This window comes from Hylobates moloch, unplaced genomic scaffold (assembly GCF_009828535.3).
Source record: "Hylobates moloch isolate HMO894 unplaced genomic scaffold, HMol_V3 SCAFFOLD_4, whole genome shotgun sequence".
Classification (NCBI taxonomy): domain Eukaryota; kingdom Metazoa; phylum Chordata; class Mammalia; order Primates; family Hylobatidae; genus Hylobates; species Hylobates moloch.
This window is the reverse complement of record NW_026652279.1, coordinates 85,165,050-85,190,295: the sequence shown is the minus strand read 5'-3', so window position 1 is coordinate 85,190,295 and position 25,246 is coordinate 85,165,050. Positions and strand designations below refer to the sequence as shown.

At 39.9% G+C, this 25,246-nt stretch overlaps 1 protein-coding gene and 1 long non-coding RNA gene across 7 annotated transcripts in view; one reads left to right on the top strand and one right to left on the bottom strand.

Moving 5' to 3' along the window:
* The window catches only part of LOC131383275 (uncharacterized), a 50,481-nt gene extending 32,761 nt beyond the window's left edge, over positions 1–17,720 (top strand). Inside the window, exon 2 of the long non-coding RNA XR_009213174.1 lies at positions 17,525–17,720. This is a non-coding gene — a long non-coding RNA (uncharacterized LOC131383275). The remainder of the gene's footprint in view (positions 1–17,524) is intronic.
* The window catches only part of DCLK1 (doublecortin like kinase 1), a 359,833-nt gene that overhangs the window by 7,352 nt on the left and 327,235 nt on the right, over positions 1–25,246 (bottom strand). For 3 of the 6 annotated variants that reach the window (XM_032150479.2, XM_032150475.3, XM_032150481.2), the window contains 2 exons: positions 17,451–17,564; positions 12,298–12,371 (listed from right to left, as the gene is read on the bottom strand). In XM_032150479.2, coding sequence (XP_032006370.1) covers positions 12,298–12,371; positions 17,451–17,564 — 188 coding nt within the window. The remainder of the gene's footprint in view (positions 1–12,297; positions 12,372–17,450; positions 17,565–25,246) is intronic. The other 3 variants (XM_032150476.2, XM_032150474.2, XM_032150480.2) reach the window with 1 other exon arrangement.

Below are 25,246 nucleotides of genomic sequence, written 5' to 3'. Positions count from 1 at the left end.
ACACACTGAATGAACAGTGTTACAAACCAATGAGGAAGATAAACTTCAATAATTCACTTCTTGTCTCACTAGATTGTTAATACAATGATTCAGTAACCGGTCTGTTGAAACGTCTACCTTTGATTCTTGCTGAATTTTTAAGGACCCTCATATAGTTCTTAGTATTACACCTATTGATTTTATGATATTTTCAGTATCATAAACCCAAATTCCTAACTTTATTTAAAACATTGTAAAGTTACAACACATGGTATTTTGCTTTCAAAGCAAACTGAAATGTTCTGTTTGTGTAGAGTTGAATGTTTGTAAAAAACAGACGTCTATTTAGTCTGTCTTACATAAAAAGCATTTTGTAGTTAATCCAAGAGTAATATAAACACCTCTTGGTCATAAAAAATCTTTCTATTTCTACCTCCTTGAGAAAGAAAAAAGTCATTGGCACTGGAATGAATTCTGACTTGTGAACAGAGGCAGTCAGATGTGGGGAAGAAAAGCACATCAGGTTTGTGGTCAGGGATTTTGCATCCCACTCTGTCCATTGCTGACCATTCACCCAGGTTTCTCATCTTTTAAATAAGGAGCACCTTTCCACTCTCACAGAGTTGCTGCAGGTAGAAATGGATGTGCAAATGCTTTCTAAACAGCCAAGACTCCCAGAAATGTAAGGTGTTCTTTTCTTTACAATTTGATGTAAGACACTGTTTTAAAATCAAGTAACTGCAGGTCATAGAAAAGCAATTTGCACAAAGCTCACATTAGAATTTAACTCAGTACTTTCCCTCCTTCCTTCAGTTTCACTGGCACCTTCTTGATATTTACTTCATTTCCCCATTATCCACTCAATACGTTACACTCTTGGCTGCAGCCATTGAAATACACCATTCTCCACAAATACTGTAATTCAGTTTATGCAGAAGCTGGTGGCACTTAATATTGAGCCCATGCTTGGATGGTCCCCTCACCCTCATTTTCACCTTCATTTCTGCAAATCCTCATAAGAACAATTATATTCTCTTCCTTACTTGTCCTGCCTAGAAAGCCCTTCCCCTGTCGCTGTTGAAGTAGTCAGTTCTGGCCAGTCCTATAGATTGCCCTAGTCAGCAGCTTTCTAAATGTTCACCTTTGTAGATAAGGCCTCATGCACCAATGCTCCTGAGCTTTCAGGTGCATGGATCCCCAGGATCCTCATGACACGTATTCTTGGAAATATATCACGGTCATGGGCATATGTCATGGAATAAGTGGTTCAAGGTTGTCTCTACTGGATTTGCAGACTCTTAAAGTTGAATGAGGGTTTACAATGCATTTTTGTCCAATGCTCTGTCTTTACGGGCAGGGAAACTGAGGCCTAGGCATGTGGAGAGACTTGCCCATGTGCATTGCTAACTAGGAACAGAACTCAGTCTACTCCTGTGCAAAGCCCAAGCAGTTTCTTCCCATTTACTCTGAAGTTTATTGAAATGGTAAATTAAAGTCCCTGCACTCCCAGCAGCTCATCCCTTCTCTATTCCCAGCCAGCATGAGCTAGGGAAAGACATTGGCCACAGGTAGTATCAAAGACCAAAAGACAGTGGCTTCTCCACATTGATGATCAGAGAAACTTCTCTTTGTAGAAGCAGATAGGATCCACCATGTACACAATCCCGTGTACACATTCTGAATTTTGATGCTCATAAACTCCTAAGGAGACCTGAGTCTGATGACAGAGGTGCAGTTTTCCACCCCTCAGATCCTCATATTCTCAAACCAGCATTGAGGATTCCCAACTGACTTGCTCTCAGAGATGTTCCAGAGGATGTCTCTGCCTACATGTCTCTTCTTCTGGGCCCCTGCCCACTCTACTTAGAGAAAGTATTTTAGGAACTTCTTCCTTCTTTGTTTCCATGACAATCTAGTACCATTATCGTTGTTCATCCTGCCTGCACCATAATTGACCCTAATTAACTGTTTTCCCTACCACTTTGTAGACTCTTTGGAGGACCAAGGTCAAGCCTTGGATATTGTCTCTGTGTTTTCCACAGTTCATAGCACACAGTAGATATTCTACGAACTTTGTGGCATTTGAAAGATGGGAAAGTATAATGGAGGTGATCTGTTTCTCTCCAAAAACTTTCTGGCTTTTGAAATATGAGAAAGTACAATAGAGGTGATCTGCTTCTCTCTGGAGCACCCACCTTCCGGTCCATTCTGCACACAGCTGTCAGGTCAATTTCTACAAGGTCCAATTTATTTACAGCTCCTCATAAAGCCCAATTCCTTGTCCCAGCCTTTGCAATGTGCTTCCAATAAAAACTTCCAGGGTGTAGTACCTATTATTACTCAAAATGATCCTATGGCATCAGTAGACTCATTGTCTTCCTTTAGTGGACACTTGATTTTCAAGCGCAGCGTCTGTTTACTCTGCCTATGGTTAACTAAACCTTAATTTCCCTTTGGATACCTCCTCACTCCCACATTCCATGATTCTGATGAAGTTGACCCTACTCCTAGCTCTAGGAGTAGGGTTGGGGTGGGCTTGTGACTCAGGAGTAAGCCTGAGTTTACTGCATTCCCCAATACCCATGAATGGCCCAAGATGGGCACCCGACCCCGTCAACAGGACATGGTAAGACTTTTGCTGGAACTTCACATTTATGATGAGAGACTGGTAGGCCTAGAGCTGCTTCTCCCATCCTGGGTGCCACGTGAAGTCCAATACTAAAGCCAACACAGGGAGGCAGGGTTGAAGGATGTCAAGAAACCAAGCATTAACTGAGTGCTTGATCCATCCATCACTGAACTCAGACTCAACCTGTGAAACTTTCAGGTTATGTAAAAGAATACATTTCCCTTCTTGCTTAAGCCAGTTTGGTTTTGGTTTTCTTCACTTGCCATAAAAACAGTCCAAACTGATATATCTCTGAATGTACTTTAATAATTCTCACATCTACCTCTTGGTTCAAGGTACTCACCAACATGAAATTACCTCTCTTTCTCTCTCTGCCCACTCAAATTTATTTATTTATTTATTTATTTATTTATTTTTATTTTTTCGGAGTCTTACTCTTGTTGCCCAGGCTGGAGTGCAGTGGCACAATCTTGGCTCACTGCAACTGCCGCCTCCCGTGTTCAAGTGATTCTCCTGCCTCAGCCTCCCAAGTAGCTGGGATTACAGGCACCCACCACCACACCTGGCTAATTTTTGTATTTTCAGTAGAGACGGGGTTTCACCATGTTGGCCTGGCTGGTCTCGAACTCCTGACCTCAGGTGATCCACCTGCCTCGGCCTCCCAAAGTGCTGGGATTACAGGTGTGAGCCACTGTGCCTGGCCAATTTATTTATTCTTGAAGACTTGATCAAATTTTATCACCTGTACCGTATTTTTTCTTTCTAAACTCCTTAGGCAAGAATTGTTTTGGCCAAACTTTTGGGAATTAATTGCACACTGACCTTCTATTATTTTTTTCTTTGCATATTCCCCAAATACCTTGCCAACTACTCTATGGTAGAATTTGAAACTTCTTTGCATTTTCCAGATGATTAGGAGACTGTGGTACACATATTAAGTGTGTATTAAGTATTTCTTAATTAATACAGCATTATTTTAGGGGACTATATACTTTCTGAATAATAACAATAGCAAAAAATAGAATTCAAAGCAACTCTAACACAAAAAAGAAGTAAAAAGTATTGAGTCAATATTTAAGACCATAACTTATGTTTCAAATATGACCAAATTCTTATGTCAGATAAAGTCAAAATTCTCTTATGAATTCACTCATCCTACAAGCATTTATTGTGGTCTAATTTCTTATCATACTAAACACTGTCATGTATGATGTTTAGGAGTTTGTGGCTACAAAATTAACTTGACTCTAAAATATATGCAGTTCTTCTTTTCCAATTGAATTTTGTAGCCCATATATGCAGTCTGGGACAGATGAAGTTACCAAGGAAATAGCACTGTAGGCTAATATATAATTTTTACAAGGTATAGTCATAAAACATGTAATCCAATTGAAAATTTCTTCCCCACCCCTGAAAAAAAAAAAAGCATTTGAAACATAATTTGTTCCTCTGAAATGCTGCATCACAACTTCAGAGTCTGAGCCCTTTCAACCATTTCTAAAAGGCAGCTTTACTATTTTTTTAGGCGGGAGAGTCCTCAAGAGTCAACTTGATTTTGTGTGTGTGTGTGTGTGTGTGTGTGTGTGTGTGTGTGTGTGTGTGGCTAGCTTTACTCTTTATCAATCACAAAAGAATCCCCAGACATCAAGCAAATAGGTTCTCTTCGAAACGCCTATTTTTGTAAATTAAGTATGTCCTCAGATATAGGCTTGAGGCTCCATGAACACTTAAGAGTTCCTAACAGATTTATTATTTTATTAGTTATTTTGTTCACAGTTTGTAGCTTTGTTGGAACCTACACGAATAGGCTTGCAGAATTCCCAAGTGTTTCCTTAGTAAGTTACCACTTCATTAAGAGATCCTAAGAGACTCTGAAGAGTGCATTATCACATTTTGGTGCTAATTATCACAGGTTAGAGGTAAGCAAGAAATCTCTTGAGATTTTGGAGTTGACCAGTGGTAACCAAGGATGCAGCTCTAACCTAGTTACTTCACATATGTGCACGATAGCGATTGCCATGCTGTGTACTGGGTGAGAGCTGAGTAATGATGGCCTGGGGGAAGCTGGTAAAGAGAGAACACATGGTTGATTAAATAAAATGGTATAGAGAAATGGACTAATATAAACCCGTCCTACCCAGAAGAAACACTGCATAGTCCTACCACAAACTGTAAGCCCTGGCTTATCACAAAGCCCTTAGCAGATGCTAGATCAAGTGTGAAAGCAGAGGAATGGTAAAATAATGCCAGCTACCTCAGCAACTCAGGTGGCTGCACATGTGGTAGCTGAAAATCTTAGCGAAATCCATCCCCATCATGTTGGTGCCTGCCGTAACACCAGGCATACATAAATAAAAGACAGCACTTGCCTATTATCAGATTTGTTCCCATAAAGGATACGTCTACTGAATTTGGCCAGTGGCCTCTTCTGTCACAATGAAATGACAGTATCCTCTACATGTGCTCAGATAGTTTAAATCCTTTGTTCTGACATTAAATTGGGAAAATCAGTATAAAGACATATGAACTACCCATCTGGTATGTCTGTAACGTTAAAGGAAAAACATAGCATAGAGGAGGAAGGTCAGGAATAATCAAGAACATGAACTGAAGCATTAGCTTAGATTTTGCCAGTCTGAGGCACCCGACGTCTCTAATGCCTGTCTTGTCTGGTAGCTTAAGTTTAATCCCCTTGGAAGCAGCAGTAGGTGGAAGTCAGGAGAATTAGCTTTTTGTCCTAGTTCAGCTAATTATGTGACCTTGGACATGTTTTCTAACCACATCGAGCCCCAATTTCCAGGTCCATAGACTGAAGGGGGCTTATTGTGCATGATCCCTAGGGAAACTTTCACCTATGAAATTCTATGAACATGCTTAATATCACCATCAATCTACTTAATGGGTTATGTTTTTCTCTTAGCAAACAATAGCCCTTACAGTCTATGGACCAAACATATTTCTGTTCTGCAATACTTGCAGGATTCACAAGAGATGTACTCATTTTCATTGTGAGGCAATGTTTTCTGTCATGGCAGTAATTATTGGATTTAAGTAACTGCATTTTTCAGAGGCAAACGTTGACTGCTTTTCCTTTTTTGCTTTTCTTAATTTATTGCTAGCCATCACATATAGTCTTCATTTCATTAATAAAAGAACATTATTGTGCATTTTGCCTTTTAGCCCATCCATTATTCATGCTACCTAGGAGACTGAACTGGGGATGCAGCTGCTGGGACATTAATCTCAGGAACCCTTTCTTTTGCTTACCCTCACTCTGTGGGGACTACATTACGATTTGCTTGTCAGTTTGGAAATGTTTTGCTTGCTAGTAAAACTAAACTGACAAATCGATTGAAATATCCACCCTCCTCATTTTATTGGGCTTACTCTCATGCTTATTGCAGTTCTGTTTTGTTTTGCTTTCATATCCTTTTAAGGTCTTGCCAGAAATGAAACAGTATCTGAAGACATGGCATGGCTTTTCTTAAAGATGACCATTAAAATGGCAAAAGGAGGCCTTCTTGGGATGCAACTGAGTAGCCTCCCAAGCTGCTTACTTTCTTGGCATGACTATCTTAAATATTATTCCCCATTTTCCTGGGAGAGCTGATCTTATGCTTCTGCACTACTAATCTTCAACATAGGCTTCTCCTGCTGACCTGGTTCTTAATAGAGTCTTAAATTGGCCTAGCTCTGCAGTGGGTTTCTGATGGCCTCCCATCAGACAGTTAAAATTACAGCCAACTAGTGGTGGTTGAGCTCAGGACAAAATTTGTGTGCTTCCTCTGCCCGAAAGCCCCTGATTTTCTTATAGGAGCCCAACCTCAGCAGAATTGCCATGTTTGTTCTCCATCATATCAGCAAACTAAACGGCAACCAAAAGCACAGTCCGCCTTAAGAAAATCTATGAAAATTTAGTGCCTACAAAGCAAGTAAGTCAGGGGCAGTTCCTTTAATTGCAGAAACCATTTTAACCTTGCCAAAAAGCTTAGTCCTGGATTGCTAAAAGTGGGATGTTATTCTAGAGCATCTCATATGTGATTTGATTGCCCAAACTTTGATGTATCCCGAATTCTTCAAAAACATGTCTATCCTGAAAAAATCAGTGAAAAAATGGTCCCTTCTTTGGAGAGTTCAATCATTTATTTGTTAACTTAACAAATATTTATTGAAGGCCTCTTACTAGGCAGTGGAGATATGGTTTTTAGCAAGCCCTAATCCTGTTCTTATGGAATTTGCATTTGTACAGATGGTGCCTTTTAATTTAGACATATTTTCCCCCTAGAAAGGATGTTGGAAAACTTTTCTGGAGAGGGCCAGATAGTTAATATTTTAAGTTGTGCAAGCCACATGGTTCTCTGCCTCAACTACTCAACTCTGCTGCTGTAGGGCAAAGGCAGCCATAGACAGTTTGTAAATGAATGTGTGTGATTGTGTTCCAATAAAACTTTATTTACAAAAAAAGGAAGTGGGCTAGATTTGGCCCATTGGCCATAGTTTGCCAATCCCTATCCTAGACGATCACATTTGAAACTTCATCAGAATTTTTGGCTATAGCTGCTTCAGGTAAAACATAATGCCGCAAATGCTCACAAGAAATATAACATATACATTACTGAGCAGTTTACCCTAATCAGAGCATTAAAACAGTTCATGATTCTACTTTAGTAACAAATGCCTCTCTCTGGAGAGAGATCAGTTTTCTCAGGAAAATCTGTGGAGTGGATGATTTGCTCTTGGAAGTGAGGGAAACAGAAAGCAATTTGTTTTTTTTTTAGTTTCTTCTTTGGGCTGGGGTGTGTGAAAGCACTTTTGCACAAGCAGCTAATTTAATCCTCGCCACAAATTTGGAAGGTGGGTAACACTCTTCACCTTTTTGTAGGTGTGTAAATTGAAAATCAGACAGAGAATGTAACTCGCCCAAGGTCACTCTGCAGGAAATGGGGTGGACTAGATCCAAACCCAGGGCTTCTTGACTCCAAAGCCACACTCTCTCTGTACACTGGGCTGCCAATCTTTAATTAAGTTAATTGAATCTCAATCTCCATGACTTTTTTTTGGATGGAGTTTCACTTTTGCTGCCCAGGCTGGAGTGCAGTGGTGTGATCTCGGCTCATTGCATCTCCGCCTCCCGGGCCCAAATGATTCTCCTGCCTCAGCCTCCTGAGTTGCTGAGATTACAGGTGCCCACCACCATGCCCAGCTAATTTTTTGTATTTTTAGTAGAGACGGGGTTTCACCATGTTGGCCAGGCTAGTCTTGGACTCCTGACCTTAGGTGATCCACCCAACTCGGCCTCCCAAAGTGTTGGGATTACAGGTGTGAGCCACTGTGCCCAGCCTCCAAGACTGTTTAATTTCTAAAAGTGCCATGTGTCTGACATATATTTGAGAATTGTTTATTTCAGCCTATGAATACTTACACCCTTTCTTAATAAAAGGTGTGTCGATACTTATAATTAAGTTCTTTATGTATGATTTCCTGTGCATTTATACCTCATAAAGCCTCTATCCTCTCAATGAACCTCACTAAGGAGCATTCACAAAGTATGGCAGGAATGAATATGTAGAAAAGAGCATAGATGTTTACTTGTAAGTCAAAATGAGGGAAAGAGATTCTGAGGCAAGGGCAGAATAAATATGATACTACATAATTTTCAGTCAATCAAGAATCATCAGGAATCTTAGGAAAATGTTAAAAATCTCTCTTCACTTTACACTCAATGATTAAGACTTGGAATGTCATGACATTTTCTCATTTTTAATAATAAGTAAGCTAAATTTTAAAAAGACTTATATGTCATTGGAATCCTCTTAAGGGGCCCCTGAAAACAAAACAAAAGAAAATAAAACCTCAGTGAGCAACCCGTTTGAGTTGGGAAATGTAACGCAGATGTTTCACCATTCCCATGTTCTTTCCAACGACCCTTGGTGACCTTCACGCCGCAACAGGCATAGGTATCACTCATCTTTTGAGCCTATGGCCTAATAGCTCATGCTTGGGTATCAAGGTACAACTGCAAGACCAATCCTCACTACTTTCCTGAGACTTCTCTCTAATCACAGTTTGAGTGGTTTTGAAGTTTAAATCTATGACTTTTCGATGTGTTAAACTGAATCCCCCAAACTCTGTGTTACAGAGGGAGCCTCTGTAGTGGGTGAAGCATCTGCCCTGGCTGCCAACCACGCTCTGGCTGTCCGCGGGGATGGCGTTCTCACTCTGCAGAGCAAGGCCAGGTCAACTTGCCACCGAGCAACCTGCAATGCATTGCAACTTGCTGTGTACATTTGGCTGCTTCGGGCCGAGGCCGGCCCTACATCCCTCCTCACACCACACGGAGGTTCCTCCCTGGCTTCCAGGGGAACAGTTTTCTTCAACCTGCGCGGAGCAAGGTGCATTTAACTGACCCCATTCCTTTTAACAACCGAGCATGACAGCTTTTAATAGCCTTGCAAAGACGGTGCGCGGCCGCCACCGCTCTGCCTCATTACTCACTGTTTCGGGACGGGTGCTCGAATCCAATATGCACATTTTAGTCACGTCTTGCCTGAGAACTCAACCACCCTTTTGTCCTAGCTCACCTCCCCATTTTATCTTATTTCTCATGTTTAGCTTATGTCTCGTTTTGATATTTGTTTTATTTAATTGGGTTACCCGGTTCTGGCTGCTGCCCTGTTCTGTGTGCTGAAGGTGCAGGATTCTTCTCCCTGTGTTATAGGGCATAGCACTTGCCATGGTGACAGCTTCACTTGGGAAGGTAGAAATGTGTGTGACCACGTCCCCTTTGAATAAGGATGCATTTCCAGGAGGGAGAAAATGTAACGGGATGCAAATGTTCTCCAGTGGCTTGCAGCAGGGGGAAATGGTGGCTTCTTAGGTCAGGAGAGTGTGGAATAGCCCAGTGAGCTCATTCCTGGGGCAGCATCCTCCCTGGACTCTGGGTGACTGGAGCAAAGTCTCCTGGATGCATGGGTCAAGTGAAGGATGCTGCTCCCTTGGAAGCAGCTCTCTGGTGTGAGGCTGGAGAATGGAGAGAAAGGGGAAAACAAATCCCCACTATTTGTCTACAATCACCAAAAAGCCAGTTAAGAGGGACAGACCAATTCTGGGCACCCTGAGGAGATGGTTTTCCCAGCCTGTGCCCTCATGTGATCTGCTTTACAAAAAGCCAGCGCGACTCCCAAGTGTTCGGCTTACAGCAGTAAAAACAGCCATGAGCGCTTTAAACACAACAATTGGGAGCAGGGATGCTCGCCTGTAATGGTTGTTTATGTTAGAAAGTTGGCTGCCACCATGGTTAGACAAATGCTCCCACTTCTGCGGAGATAAACGGCAAGCACTTGCAATCAGTAAGGAGAGCGTGTACGTTCTGGGGCTAAATGGCATTATAAAACTTCCTAATTAAGCATATATGCCGATGAGTTTTTAACATCATTTCTCCAATTTAGCTTTACATACTGGGTGCGCTGTTCAGTACAGCACTAACTATAAACATTGTTGTTACTGCCCCAGCTGGAAAACAGAGCAGTTTATGTGTGCAAGAAAAAAGAGATTATTTCCCATCTGCTCCTGCCCATTATTCAGGGATGTGTCATTTTGTCTGCTGATGGGAACCATCACTAGGATTTTAGTTAAATGGCCTTTTTATAGTTGGCTATGTTTATTAATTATTGTGTTTTATTGGGGTTTAGTTCCCATCCTTAATCCTACAAATTTAGTAATTTAATTTTCCAGAGGTTTTTGAAATTAGACAACTTTATATGTGTAATTTTTATAATACAAATATGCACAACTATAATTAGACATACTTGATGCCTATTTTTAATTGTATATTAACTTTACACATAAATACCTGGTTAATATTCCTGACATTAGGACACATATAATTTAAAAAGGATGGAGCATGGTGTGATTCGATTTATATAAAGTACAAAACCAGCCAAAGCTAATTAATGTGGCTAGACTCTAGGGTCAGTGTTTACCCTTGAGGTGAAGTGACCCTTCCTGGAAGGGAGCCCCTGGGGTGCTAGGAATGTTCTGTGCCTGATCTGGGTGTTGCCTACAGGGGCATGTTCAGTTTTTGAAAATTTATAGAGATGTGCATTCCTGATAGGTGCACTCTTCTGGAAGTATATATTCTTTCAGGCAAAAGTAAAAGATGGATGAATCCTCTTCTGTGTTACAAAGTCAAAAGAGAAGGGTCTGCACAAAGGCAGATTATGACTAACTCACCCTCTTCCCTCCAAAATAAAGTCAAAAATTAAGTTCTTTCTACATCTATAAGGCCAATTATGTAGGTAAATTAAATAAATGAATGTGCAACTCCTACATGCATTATAAATGGAGAAGACACAAATCGCCTTCTATGTCAAAATGACCTTAGAAAATTTTATTGAGCTTCGGGTGTTTTCTTGCTTTAAACAGATTTGGAAATGATCATGATTTTAGTATATCTGAATAATTTGTCAAGGTAGGCCCCTTTCTGCTTTCTTATGTACTATGTTTTGAGTGTCTGATTATAGAAGAATAACCAGGAGTAACAATTGGGGCTAAAATCATATATATATATAATATATATATACACATATACATTATGTATAATATATATACTTTATATATGCATATATACACACATACATATATATTTTAATTTTTTGTAAAACTTTGCAGTCTAACCATGAAACAACATCAGGCAGCTACTGTCTTACTATAGATAGGCTCCATAGTTTGGAGAAAACAAATGCCAAAACCAGTGGAATTTTTTTTTTTTTTAAACACTAAGTCGTGGAGTGTTACTTGGAGATCATTTCAGAAACATTAAGGTGGAGAAAACAAGCTCCCTAGAATTTCTCAGAGTTCATTTCTCAAACCATCAAAAACCATCCTGCTTGTGGATAACTTAAAGAGACACAAACAATGCCCCTTAAAGGAAATGCCAGGGCAGTTGACTGGAATAGAAAACGATTGGATAGAATTCTTAACCCAGTTTTAAAAAAATCGATACCTCCCATAATCCCTTTTGCTTGAGCAGATAAGCCGGCTAAATAATCTGACAGTTACAAAATATTGAAAAATAAATTCATGCAATAACTAATACATAGAGGGATTTCCAGGGGGAAGAGGGAACAGTAAAACAAAAACAAAACAAAAAGGTGGAGAATTTGAAAACACAAGCTTACCAACACACACAATGCATTCTATAGCCCATTGTACTTTGAGGTGCTTCTACTACTAAGGTGTAAATGCATTGTTATCCATCTAATCAGGTCAAGGTTGGGCTTGATGACTTTAAAATGACAGTATATACTTCTATAGAACACACACTAGTGTGCTATTGTTCTTCCATTTGTTAAGGGACAGAAGAGCACTGGAAATCGTTGTTTTAATTAGCAACATCAGGAAAATGCTTTGGCATTAGCACTAAATATACTGTCCTTTTAACCATAAGGAAAATTGATACTGAGCATGTGCAATGGAAAGAAAGCTGGCAAATGTCAGTGTGAATAATGGGTGAAAAAAAGGAATGAGGGGGTGTGGCATCTCAATCAAGATTAAAATGAAACTGATAAAGCAGCATATGGACTGGATAACAAATCAAAAGCATGTTTATCCACCGAAGGAACTGGTTAATGGAGACTGCCAGCACGTTGCCATGGAAACACTGACTGTTGAGCTGCACCATCTCATACCTTATCCAATACATTCCTGGTTGCTGGTAGTAGTCCAAAGACCCTGATCTCTTGATGGTAAACCCGTGGTCCAGCTGAGCAGAGAGAAATGGGGCAACTCAGTGGATCAACATTGTGCTAAAGAATTAAGACTCCAGACCAAGCTGTTCTTCATTGATTCTATATGTATATATAGTTACGATGCCTCTTCTGCAGGGTAACTAGCTAATATCCTAAGTCTGCACACTGAAAACAAAAAGGCAGGAAATGACACCTCATGACTATTTTGGAGGCCAATTTGCTCAAATAGATCTAGTTCTTCAAATAAGTTTTTGAATGACCATTTTAATCATGTCCTCTCAATTTCAAAAGATATAAACACCTCTTCATATGCCATAGACTAGAAAATGCTTCACAATTCAATAAAGTACTGAAATGAGCATTAGCCACTTAAGAGAAAGCAGATTGGACCCCACAGAGTATTACCGCATAAGGCTTAAATCTGAGGGCTTCATAACTATGAAATGAAAGAGGAAAAGAATCAGGTTTTGAAACCTCATCAATTACAGCAATTTAAATTTCGGAGTTAATCTTCAAAAGAGCTACTCTTAAAGGTGAATCTTTTCTTTTCCTTTTTATAAAAGGTATATGATCTAATTAAAGGTGAATCTTAATTACATTTCTAAACTAAGAAGATAGAGTATAAAACAGTCAATAAATTTTCTCTATGAAAATATGGAAAGTGAAATAAAACAAAAAATAGTTTTCACTGTATATTAAAAATGCGTATGAACAGTTAAGTGCTTATGATTAACACAAAGTACGATAAATAGAAGACAGAAGTTCTCAAAGTTGTTCATCCTGGAATAAGATGTTAGCTTTTGGCTACCTGGGAATAAAAGATTCAATCCCCCAAACCTGAAGAACACTAATCATGCTGTGTGCCCGCTTCCCCATTCTGCCCACGAGAGGCTGCGACTTGGACACCTTTCTTCAGAGGGGCTTATGTGCTCTTTCAAGTGCGTTACTGGTGTAATGCTGATGACAGTTTCTACTTCTAAATTCACAAAGGCATTTCAAAAACATGCCAGGGCACCAGGCATTTAAACTAAAAACTGCTTGGAGGATTTGGTGTTCTGATTATAAACTAGGCTATACAAGTGTTCATAAAATGTAATGTGAAGTTTTAATCTTTTTAAAAATGTGTGTTTCGTTTTATTGAGAAAAAAATCGAAGTATACTTGCTCTCAGGAAGATGAAGGTGTATGCCTGGCCACAAAGACAGCTACTTAGTAATTAGCTTTCTATTGCCATCTACAGGCAAAGTGTCATATAACAGGTCTCATTTTAGAACTAAGCTTCCCAGTGTCACAATTATATGTACGCTGATTAGTATGGATTTGTTCAATTAGACTGAAATGCTCTATTTGCATGAGCAAAATGCAAAAGAAGAACTTTAAAGCATTAGGAAAATTATTGGTTAAAATAATAAACAGTGTTAAATGAGGAAAAATAAATTGGAACTGACATCTTAGTCATCGGTTCTTCATCAAGCTGAGCAAATCTAATAATGCCTCTCTCTCTTCCCTCAGCTCGCAAAAAGTTCACCGTTAAAATGTCATCTCTAATTCATTTTATGTCTATAAATTGCATTTTAATAACCTTTTGTTTCCCTTTCTCTCTCTCTCTTTTTTTTAAATCCCCCAACTACTGAGAAAGGCAGCAGAGGGACAATGGCGTCTCTGAGAGGCACAGAATGCTGCAGTTCTAAGGAATGCAATGGCTTCCACCTAATATCATGGCTTGACCTAATTCAGAGCACCTTTCCTCCTTCAGGAGGGTGTGTGATCCCCGTGAACCTCCAGCTGGTAATTACTGTCCTAGCCAACTCGAGGCCCTCTTGCAACCTTAATATAAAGTTATCATTTGTCCTTTCTTTGGTCTTAATAATGTAGGGAGTGTGAAGCCGAAGAAAAAAATGACAACATGAACAAAAAACACTACAGTTCAGAACATGAGTACATGTTAAACTATGTTCATATCATAAATAACACCTGTGAGAGAGGCTGCCGGTTATGACAGTATGCTTTTTTCTTTTTTCTTTTGTCATTCTAAGAAAGAAAAAGTGTCACAGATTCTCTTATGAGCATTGGTGATCTCCAGCACGTAGTTAGGTTTCTAACTAAGGAATGAGAAGTACTAGTTAAAAATTAGTTATTTAATTGTTGATTCCCCAACCGCCACCCAACCACAAACTAACACTACATCTAAATAATAATTTTTAAAAAATTCTAAAGGGTGTATGTCATTCTAAAAAATTAGTCCCATGGTAAAGGCGGTTTAAAATACATTATTTTATAGCCTCTGGGGACAGTGTATATACCCCGGAAAATGCTGTTTGAATGAAATTTATGCTGAAATCAGTTTTTGTAAATCTATCAAATAGAAGTCATCACTGTATTATGTCAATTCCTGAACTTTTAATAATGTGAGCAAATTAATCATTATATTAAATTATTAAATTATCAAATAGTCTTTATAGAATATGCCATTTATAAAAAATTTTTCTTCTACCTCCCACTTATTTTGCTTCATAGCAGAATAATCTTTCTTGGCAGTCATACTTTGGAATATTATTTAATGCCAGGGTTTCTTTTTCTTGTGATAGTCCCCTGATAGTCAGCCTTTGCATTTTAAGAATGAAAAAACGGTTATGCAATATAATTGGATGTATCCAGTGCTATTCTGAAAGTAACACAATGAAGGTGGCTAAAATAGCCAGTTTCTAATTCCCAGCCCTACACTGTGGCTAATGACCTTGGCCGGGTTCTTCTAGAAGGTAGAGATATTTATGAGGGAAAAGCATTCTGGAGAAGGTACCTAAATGTACATAGTATGGTAGACCAGTTTCTCTTAAAACAATCTCTGAAATCTACATTGATATTCTCTTTTATGCTTGAAATATTAATGCTGATAGTTAACATATGAATTGTGCTATAGATCTGACAAGCATTTTTTAAGATATAGTTTTCTGAAACCAGCCAATAATTTTGAATCTGAATTAAGTTGATAATTATTAAAAAAAAAAAAAAAAACCTCTGCAGCGGGAAAGATTAAACAAGCATGCAACCAATGCATAACTCAGCATTACACAGCCCACTTTACAATTTGTAAGTATATTACCAGTTTGTGCAGTTTCCATGGAAACCGTGTTAGTGATGAATTGAGAAACTTGCATTCAAAATTGCATTCAAAGTGGTCCAATCATGACATTTAGGAAAAAAAAATAGTGGATCTTTGATCTTCAAATACTAATGAGTGTTTTGAGATCCACCTAGATGAGGTTTTAATGAATTCATATGGATAACGCTTCAGAATTTATCCAACTTTGATTAAAATAGGATTTCCCCTCAAATATGTGTTGTTTGTCAATTGGAAAATTGCCCTGATGTTCCTGCCCTTAGTCATTGTAAGATTCCTAGAATACTGTGAACAAACCAATATTGAGCAACCAAGGCAAACTTAACCAAAGACTGATTAAAATAAAAGACCAGGAAAAAAAAAAAAAAGAAAACAAAAGCAAAATGACAGAGGTGGAAAAGGCACTCTCTCTAGCAGCTGTAAGCCCTTAGCAGGAGAAAAACAGTCCCTTTCATGGACAAGCGTGCTGGCAGTCCATTCCAAAAGAAAACTGTGGAATCAAATGTTTGGAATAGACATATATCTTGAACGAACAATGGAAACAGAGTATAGAATGTCTGGTTTAGTAGAGAATCACTATGAGATTGTTGCTTTCAAAACTTACTGAGTATCAGCTCAGAACAAAGAACACTGACCATCTATGGAAGATGTAGCGGCTAATTTACTTCTACATTGAATTTTCTTAGAAAGAATTAAAGATAGAGGGCAAGAACAACTTGAAATTTTAAAACTTCAGCGGCACTGAGGAACATCTGGAAGAGTAGGCATTCCCTTTCACTTTACACATGTGCCAGTTGCTCACACGCATGTAAATCACTATTGAAAGGGTTCAATCGAGAAACATGAAATGCAAACAGTATGAGGGTATGTATGCATGCATTCGTACCATTTGCAAATTCTGGAACCTCATATCAAGTATTTAGTAACCAAGATCTGGGATTGGTGGTATCAAACAGATCACTTGTTTATCTTCAGTTTTTTTTAGAGCTCTCGCGCAACCAAAAAAGAAAAAAAAAGAAAGAAACTAAAAACACCCAGAGAAGTGGTTAAATATTCAGCACTGCTCATGAGTGAGAGGTGCTGTTTAATAGCATAAATACTTTTGAAAAAGTCCACATCCTAGTGTCTTAAATTCTTTGTTTGGAGAAGAAAAACAGCTCAAGTGATTTTCAGATTGAATATGCTATTAAAATTTACACACTCTGAAAAAAAGAGGAAATTATTAAAAACTCAAGTAATTGGAACTTGAATATATTTACTCTAGAATATGACACCAGGAAGTATGAGGTTTCATTATTCCTCGGCCCAATTTAATCTTTGCCTAGAGCTGCGATCAAATTGCATGTAGTGTATGTCTGCATGTATAGAACAGAAAAGAAAGGCTTTGTGCAGCCGCATCAATAAAATAGTAAATGTTAAAAGACTTTCAACTTTAAGAACAGAAATTTCTAAGGAGCAAGACATCGTGACTTCGTTGGGTGTTCACAGTAATTCAATTTCACTGAAAATCTCACTGCGTAGCTTTCTGCTATGCTTTGACTTTAATTTAGGTCTCGTATCAAGATCTATAGTGTTCCAAGCTCTCCCTGCAATGTCGTCTCTCTCAGCTTGCCTTTCCTTTCTAGGTCATAGCAAAAGGACACTATGAACTCTTTTTCTTAGAGCCAAGAAGTTTGCATTGGCACAGAGTCCAGCATGGGGGAGGTTTTCGGTTTTAAATAAATAAATCATAAAATTAATATATACTGCGAGACACCCTGGAGGTGTTGGATAATGATGTGACGCCCAGGGAAATGATCTGCAGAAACACGTAATATATATAAGTCCCATACCTCCTCTAGTGCATTAAGTGGCTGAGCTGTCTAAAGAAATGACCCATTCTGCTGTCTCTGACTGGAGAATCTCCTGAGTAATGCCTGTCTCTTAGGTGGGTTGCTTTAAAAAAGTTATAGGTGGATATTTCAGATGCTTACTGCTATGACAGAAACTCCAGCTGCTGTGCTATTCGGCTTGGGGCCTGTGTTGAAATGCTTCTTTATCTTTCCAGCTACTGACAGCTGATGTTCATTTTCTGGGAGGCCATCATCCTGGAGAAAAAGAAATAAAGAGAAGAGAAAAAGAAAGAAAATGAGATAAATGAAAAATGAAAGCCAAATCTTCTAGTCACGGGCAGTGATCTTAGAATTCATAAGATGTCAGAAATAAACCAACCAATGTCTACTCATTAAACACTATTGTTGGAAGTACTGCTCCAAGGTCTCATTCATTTCCACATCTGCTCTAAAATTAATTTGCTTTGTGTCATCTGACCCTCAGAGATTTGTCTCTAAATTAAAAAAAATATATATTTCTGTTTTTGGTTTCTAATAAAATCTATTCCAACCACGGCTCTAGGAACATGTCAAAGAGCAAGTTAATCTAGATGACCAGAAAAAAAAAATTCAGTGTGAACATCTTATTTTTAATTTTTTTTTTCCTCTTAACCCATCATTTAGACCCAAAGCCAAGAGTCTTGGATGGCAAGCTTGGGCTTCTGCATGGCCCATAAATAAACTCGGGCTGTTCCACAGTTACTCATTTGGCCATTCTAAAATTCCAGGCAGCCTTCCAGGCAGAAAGATCTTCTTTAAATTTTAAGTCTTTCTTGCTGCCTTCAAGTCATCTGTTATTATGACGTAGTTTACATTGGAGCTTATTTTAACCAAGGTCTCTATTCTCTGCTGGAGCCATTTATGACTGAGGCTGGACACATGGTTCTCTTGTACTAAATACTGTTAGAATCACAATAACCAGGGTCATAAGTATGTGCCACCACTTACTAGAGTTCATGATGAAAAGGCTGCAGGATCCTTCAAGGCAGAGACTGTGTTTTGCTCACTATAGAATCTCCAGGTCTTAGCATAGTGCCTTGGCACATAGTAGATGCTCAATTGTGGAATAAATGAATGAACAATAGAGTGTTTGTAACTCACTGCTAAAAAGAAACTCCTGGCAATCACTTCGATGCCATTCATTATTTTTCTTTTCTTCTTCCTCTCCATCGTTTTGCAGGTAATTTCTTGGTTCCACCCAGGAAAATAAGTCTGCTGCTTCTCAAGCATAATGTGCTGGCTCCTTTTGCACGAGCTGGTCCCTCCACATGTCATTTGCTTTTTCTTTCAGCATTTGGGCATTCACTTATTCAATGGACATTAACTGCATGCCTACATGGACCAGGCACTACAGTAGTTTGGGGAGAAATGATGGCGAGCAAAGACAGGCATGAGCCCTGCTCTCCTAGACCCCCTGCTCCATTTCTTTTCTTCATAACTTGGGTCTAACTGGCCTGTTCCAAGGCATTTATCCCCAAGTTAAGCACAATCCATTCTAATGGCTTTACTGGAAACCCCCAGTGCTTTTTCATTATATCAATTTGCACTATTTCTATTTTTTGGTGTTAGAAACAAGGTGAAATTCCAGTAGAGTGGGGATGCTACTTGGGGAGGGAACAGTAGCAGGGCCACACGAAGTGCCAACCTTGTCAAGGGCTATGTTAGGAATAGCAGAGTGTGGGAGGAAGATGTGATCTCTGTCCAGCAGAACCTTGCAGGCTAATTGGGAGACAAAACATGCACACACTATGTAAAATCGTGAAACAGGCCAACAAGATAAAAAGGAGCTGTTACAAGCCTGCATGGCTGGATGGCTCAGCTAGATTCACCAAAGAAGTTCAGAGGAGAAAGGGCATATTTTCTGGTGTGAACAGTTACAGCCGACTTCATGAGAGATATGGGACTTGACCTGGCCCTTAATGATGGAGAGTGTGTTGACAGGCAGAGAGGAGGTACGGTGATATTTGGTGTGCAGTGTGTGCAAGTGGGAAGACACAAAGTCATGTCTGCCAAACAAGAAGTCAAACAGTTTGTCTCTAGTTAAGAGTTTATGTGCCATGGTAATGGCAGAGAAAGCTGAAAAAACAGGAGAAGATTGGCCATAAATGAATACCCAAAAGATCCCAGAATTGAAGCCTTCATCTCCATTAGGAATAGAGCTTTTTAATAAGAGGACCGTAAGTTTAACAAATGTGAAGGACTACCTTCCCTTTACTGAGGTATTTTTATAGTACATTATCCAGCTCTTGGTTCACTCTACAAGTGAAAGAGAAATCAGATGATAATTACAAAGAATTAGGATTACGCGTCCAGAGTTCTAAACACAAGGGTGAATTGAATGGTGTATGTAAAAAATGTTTTTATTAATATGGTGAATGAGGCCAAATGCGGTGGCTCACATCTGTAATCCCAGCACTTTGGGAGGCTGAGATCACTTGAGGTCGGGAGTTCGAGACCAGCCTGACCAACACGGAGAAACCCCGACTCTACTAAAAATACAAAATTAGCTGGGCGTGGTGGCGCATGCCTGTAGTCCCAGCTCCAGCTACTCAGGAGGCTGAGACGGGAGAATAGCTTGAGCCCAGAGACGGAGTTTGCAGTGAGCCAAGACTGCACCATTGCACTCCAGCCTGGGCAATAAAAGCGAAACTCCGTCTCAAATATAAACAAACAAACAAACAAACACAACCAACAACGACTGGTGAATGAAACAAAAGGCCCCTGGAATTTAAGTTGGACAATAGCGTTTGGGATCTAAGTTAGAATTTTTGAGAGTTTTTCAACATTTGACAAGGGATAAAATGATACTGAAAGTCTTCTGAATATTAGTATCATGCCTTGGCAGAGTGTCGGGTTCTGCCAGAATGAAAGGGGCCACCTTGGGTGCCCTACTGGCCTCACCCCCAAGATTACACATGCACTTCTTACCATCTCTTTGTAGAGTTCCAGGCTATCTCAGGCAAAGTGATCAAATGAGCTTTCAATGATGAGATACTTCGAAAAACATGATGGTGGAGAAGGTTGAGGAAAGGTTTTTCTTTTTAGGATGAAAGAAACTTGAGCATATTTGTGGTCTTAGGATAAGAAGCTAGTGAAAAAGGAGAGTTGAAAGATAGGAGAAAGGGCAGGGTAGGGACAGAGGGTAGAATTGAAGTGGTTTGCCTTGGGGAGGTATAGGTTTACCTCTTTCTCTGAGGCAAAGATGAAACAAAGAGAGAACCAGCAGAGGTGCGGGGGAGGGAAGTTAGAAGAGCACGGCAGGGCGAGGAAGGTGACACAAGTGTTAACTGCTGTTTACATGTATGATCTCTTTCTTCCTCAAACTTCCGTCCATTTATTAGTCCCATTTTGAACATGGGCAAAATGAGGCTCAGCAAGGTTAAATCATTTGCTCAACGTCACACAGCTAGAAAGTGGTTGAGTCAGCATAGAACCAGGCGTGAAACTCTGTTCTTTTTCCCACACCGGGTTGCATCAATTGAGGATGCTCACTAGCATGGCATCAGCTACAAAAGGGCTGCTTAACTGCTAATTGGAAATACTCAGTGAATCCATGATGAAAGTGGCACCGTGGTGAGGGGGAAGGAGAATTGAATTAGGGGCCGAACAAACCAGACAATATTTGGACACGACTTAATGGAGCCTGGGAATCATCTGGTGGTCAATAAAAGAGATGCTGAGCATTTCAGCGACCCAGTGGAACACAGTTAGAAATTCTCTGTCAAGTGGAGACTGGGTGTCCACTAATCTGGGATGTGTCAACGTGACCTATTAGGGCCAGAACTCTAGGATCCTATGTGCAGCAAGCAGTGCAGCAAGGCCTGGCTGACACCGGGCAGAATAAAGTTGCATGGAGCCAACAGGGTTGCCCTATGATCGGCACAGGCTGTGTTTACCAGCCTAGGTGTAAATATGGGGAAAGATAGCTGGGTTTCCATAAGAGCAGCCCCTACTTAACTTACTGAGAAAGATTCAGCTCTTGCTGAATAACCCCACCTTCTTTTCACTCCCCACCATTGGCATCTTTTCAGAAACTTGCCTTCACCTGGCTTTCCCCCCACTGCCAGTTCTTGAGCTAGGAGTTTGCTCTCTAGCCACCTCACAATGGATTTCCTTATCATTTCCCAGCCCTGTCCTGGTCCTAATCTCCTATCAAGGTTCCTAGCAACTCTTTCAGATACTGGGGCCTGGAGGTGAAGGCCTCCAGCTTTAAATTCCAGTGAAGGTTTGAGCTTCCCCTGGGTTATTAGTTCACATTGAAGCAATGCAAGTAGCGAAACAACTCTCACAAGTTGTCAGAGAGGCTTTTGACTCCATAATCTTAAAACGTTCCAGGATTTTTTTCCAATGAAATAAGGTGTCTCAGCTGGAGTAGGTAAAACACATACATGTACACACACACACACACACACACACACACACACACACACCCCATGGCAGTGAAAAAGTCTGCAGTGTTTTTATATAAATTTTGAAGGTTTTCAGCATAATTGGATAAAAAGGCTTAAACAATTGGCTTTGCAGGGATCAAATCTGTACCTGCGCCATACAGATGGATGATAGAGATTTAGCTAACTTACTGTCATGCATCAATAAAATAAATAGGGACGTTAAAAACATACATTTATATATATACATCTTTATCACCATTATTCAGAATAGATTATGTGCCAAAAATGTGCTATGAATTTTCTAAACGTGACAAATCTGGCAGTGTTTTACAAATAGTTATAGTGTTATTACCATACATTCTGGTCTGGTGGTGGTTTCTGAAGTTCAACGCAGGCTGGTTGTAGTTTGAGGTTAGTAGTTTTTTATTTAGAAATTCCCATCCACCACTTGGCAGAGCATTGCAACTGACACGAACAAAATTAGTTTGCAAAATGGAAAATGAACTCTCACCACTGTCCATAGGAGACCTGGCCTCCTGGTCTCCATTTCTCTAGGGGTTACTGGGGAAGAGCTGTGGGGAGGCTTATGGGGGAACGGATGTGAAGTCACTCTGTAGTGCAGAATTCCTCGCTTTCCTCTGGGAAACCATTTCAGGCATCATGCTTTAGAAAATTCTCATCCCCTTGTGGATTTTTGGTTTTGAATCATGGATCTGGTTTGCAGTCTATTCATTGCCAGACTCTATTATTAATATCTGTAAACTCAGGAGAAGCATGGCAGTCTTGAGCAGTTTACTGCTAGAATATTCCCACTTAGTTTTAAACCATTCCAAGGTCATTAAAGGACTCTTCAACAGCAGTTCCGCTGCACCTCCCAGTGTGCTTGACTCCTATTAACCGTCCCCACCTGCATGGCACCCCCAGTCCCCTTGACTCTCTTCAGCATGGCCCTATGATTCTCTGTCTACAATTCACACTGCACTTTGGGAGAAAATGTAAGGCAAGTTAAGATTTATCTTAGAGCAAGGACAGGATAAAATGCCCATATGGAAACTGCAATTCCATGTCATTGTTTAAAATTTATGAATATAAATAAGTGGTTTTATATATTATTACAGTGTCATTGGGCTTCACTTAATTGCTAGCAAATTCTACCAGCACAATAAGATGAATGTTTACATTTGTGTGTGTGTGGGTAGGGCTGATTTTTATTAGTCAACATGGAATATCTTGGGAGATTATCCAGGCTTCTATTTTTTCTTCTTTCTCTTGTTCTTTTTTTCTTTTTGGATATCTGGACTTAGCAGAATCTTTTCAAAAGAGTATGTAGATGGAATATAGGAGGTAAACTAAAGTGTAAAGGCCAGGAAGGTGATAGAAAGTCTTGAATTGGCTAAATAACTATACTTGATTTATTTAAATCTGTCTGTTCTGCTAGTATAAAGGTTCTTGAACTTCGTTTCATATTATAATCACCTGTGAGCTTTTAAAAGTCCTGATGCCAGGAAGCCAGTGCAAACCAATTAAATCAGAATGTCTGGGGGCAAAACCCAGGCATCAGACCTGTGTTAGAGGCTCCAGTGGGCTTCAGGCTAGACTCCTTTGAGCCTCAGTTTTTTTTTGTTTTTTTTTTTCTTGAGACAGAGTTTCGGTCTTGTTGCCCAGGCTAGAGTGCAATGGCACGATCTTGGCTCACCGCAACCTCTGCCTCCCGGGTTCAAGCAATTCTCCTGCCTTAGCCTCCCGAGTAGCTGGGATTACAGGCATGTGCCACTACGCCCAGCTAATTTTTTATTTCTAGTAGAGACGAGGTTTCTCCATGTTGGCCAGGCTGGTCTCGAACTCCCGACCTCAGGTGATCTGCCCGCCTCGGCCTCCCAAAGTGCTGGGATTACAGGCATGAGCCACTGCGCCCGGCCCTCAGTTTTTTTAATCTGTTAAATTGGCAAAATAATTTGATGTAAAACATAGATTCATAAAATTATAGCATCCTAGGGTATCAGAAGAATAACTCGGGATAGGGTAGATGAACATTTTGAAAATAAAAATGGAATGACAGCAATATATTTAAAATATCACAATGATGATAATTTGATCCTAATTATATATAAGATTTTTTTTCTGGAAATGTCAATTCTGTTTACGAACTTATCATGAACCTACATGTTCTACCAATAAAGCATCATTTGTGGGGAAAGTGACTCAACCCTCTTTCCAATTCCTGGAAAGGTCAAGATATATTATTGCCTATTTTATTCTTATATTATAATAAATGTGCCTAAATCATATTGTTCTCCACTAGATGGGTAATAGGGTAAAGAAACGTATTTGGGATAATTTTGTTGGTATTTTGTAATTACATTAAAGTAGCTGTGATGCTGCAGAAAGTAACAGAGCTGGTGATACACATATTATTTATCTGGATCTGTGACACACAAACAGGACCATGTTGGGGGACGACAGTCTTTCTTCCTTAATCAAGCTTCTCATTCACCAACATTAATCACAATTTGCATTTCATCAGCACATAGCAATGGATGAAACAGTTGTCACCTGGCTCAGACTCAAATTCACCAAATATTTGCTAAGTACCTACAAGGTGCTAGGACTTCGGATTGCCCTCTCAGACTCTTCAACTATATGATCCTTTTCCCATCCTTATAGCAAGTGGAGAGGAGAATCCTATTTTCTCCATTTCACAGACACGAAAACAGGTTTGAAGGAGAGAAAAGACTTGCCCAAGGTCACACAGGTGAGTGAGCTGATGCTCCTCCCGTGGGTCTATATTCCTCTTCCAGACATGTGGCTGCTTACTGACGATGGCTTTGTTCATGTGGCTCATTGGAACCATCCACAGAGAGGCCTCGCTCATGACTCTTTCAACAACAGAGCAAAGGGCAAGACTACGGCAGAGCACAGTGGGATTCGGACCCAGGACGTGTGAAAAATAAAGGTGAACTTAGAGGAAGCTCCTGGATGAGGCTAAAACAAGTGACTTTTGCCAAGTAGGTTTTCCATTCTGCTGCCCTATGCTCTACTCTCTGTTTTATGTAAGTCTACCTTTCCTTTTTCTTTCTTTCTTTCTTTTTGTTTGTTTGTTTTTTGAGACAGAGTCTCCCTCCATTACCCAGGCTGGAGTGCAGTGGCCAAACTTGGCTCACAGCAACCTCTGCCCCCAGGTTCGAGCCATCCTCATTCCTCAGCCTCCCCAGTAGCTGGGATTACAGGCACCCACCACCATACTGGGCTAATTTTTTTTTTTTTTTTTTTTTTTTTTTTTTAGTAGAGGTGTGGCTTCACTATGTTGGCCAGGCTTGTCTTGAACTCCTGGCCTCAAGTGATCCACCTGCCACGGCCTCCCAGAGTGCTGGGGTTACAGGCATGAACCACTGCACCCGGCCAAGACTGCCTTTTCAATTCCAAGTATGCCAAGTAAAAAAGTCATGGTATAAGCAATAGAGAAAATTAGAACTAATGAGAGCAGAGAAAGAGCTTTTTGACAACGTC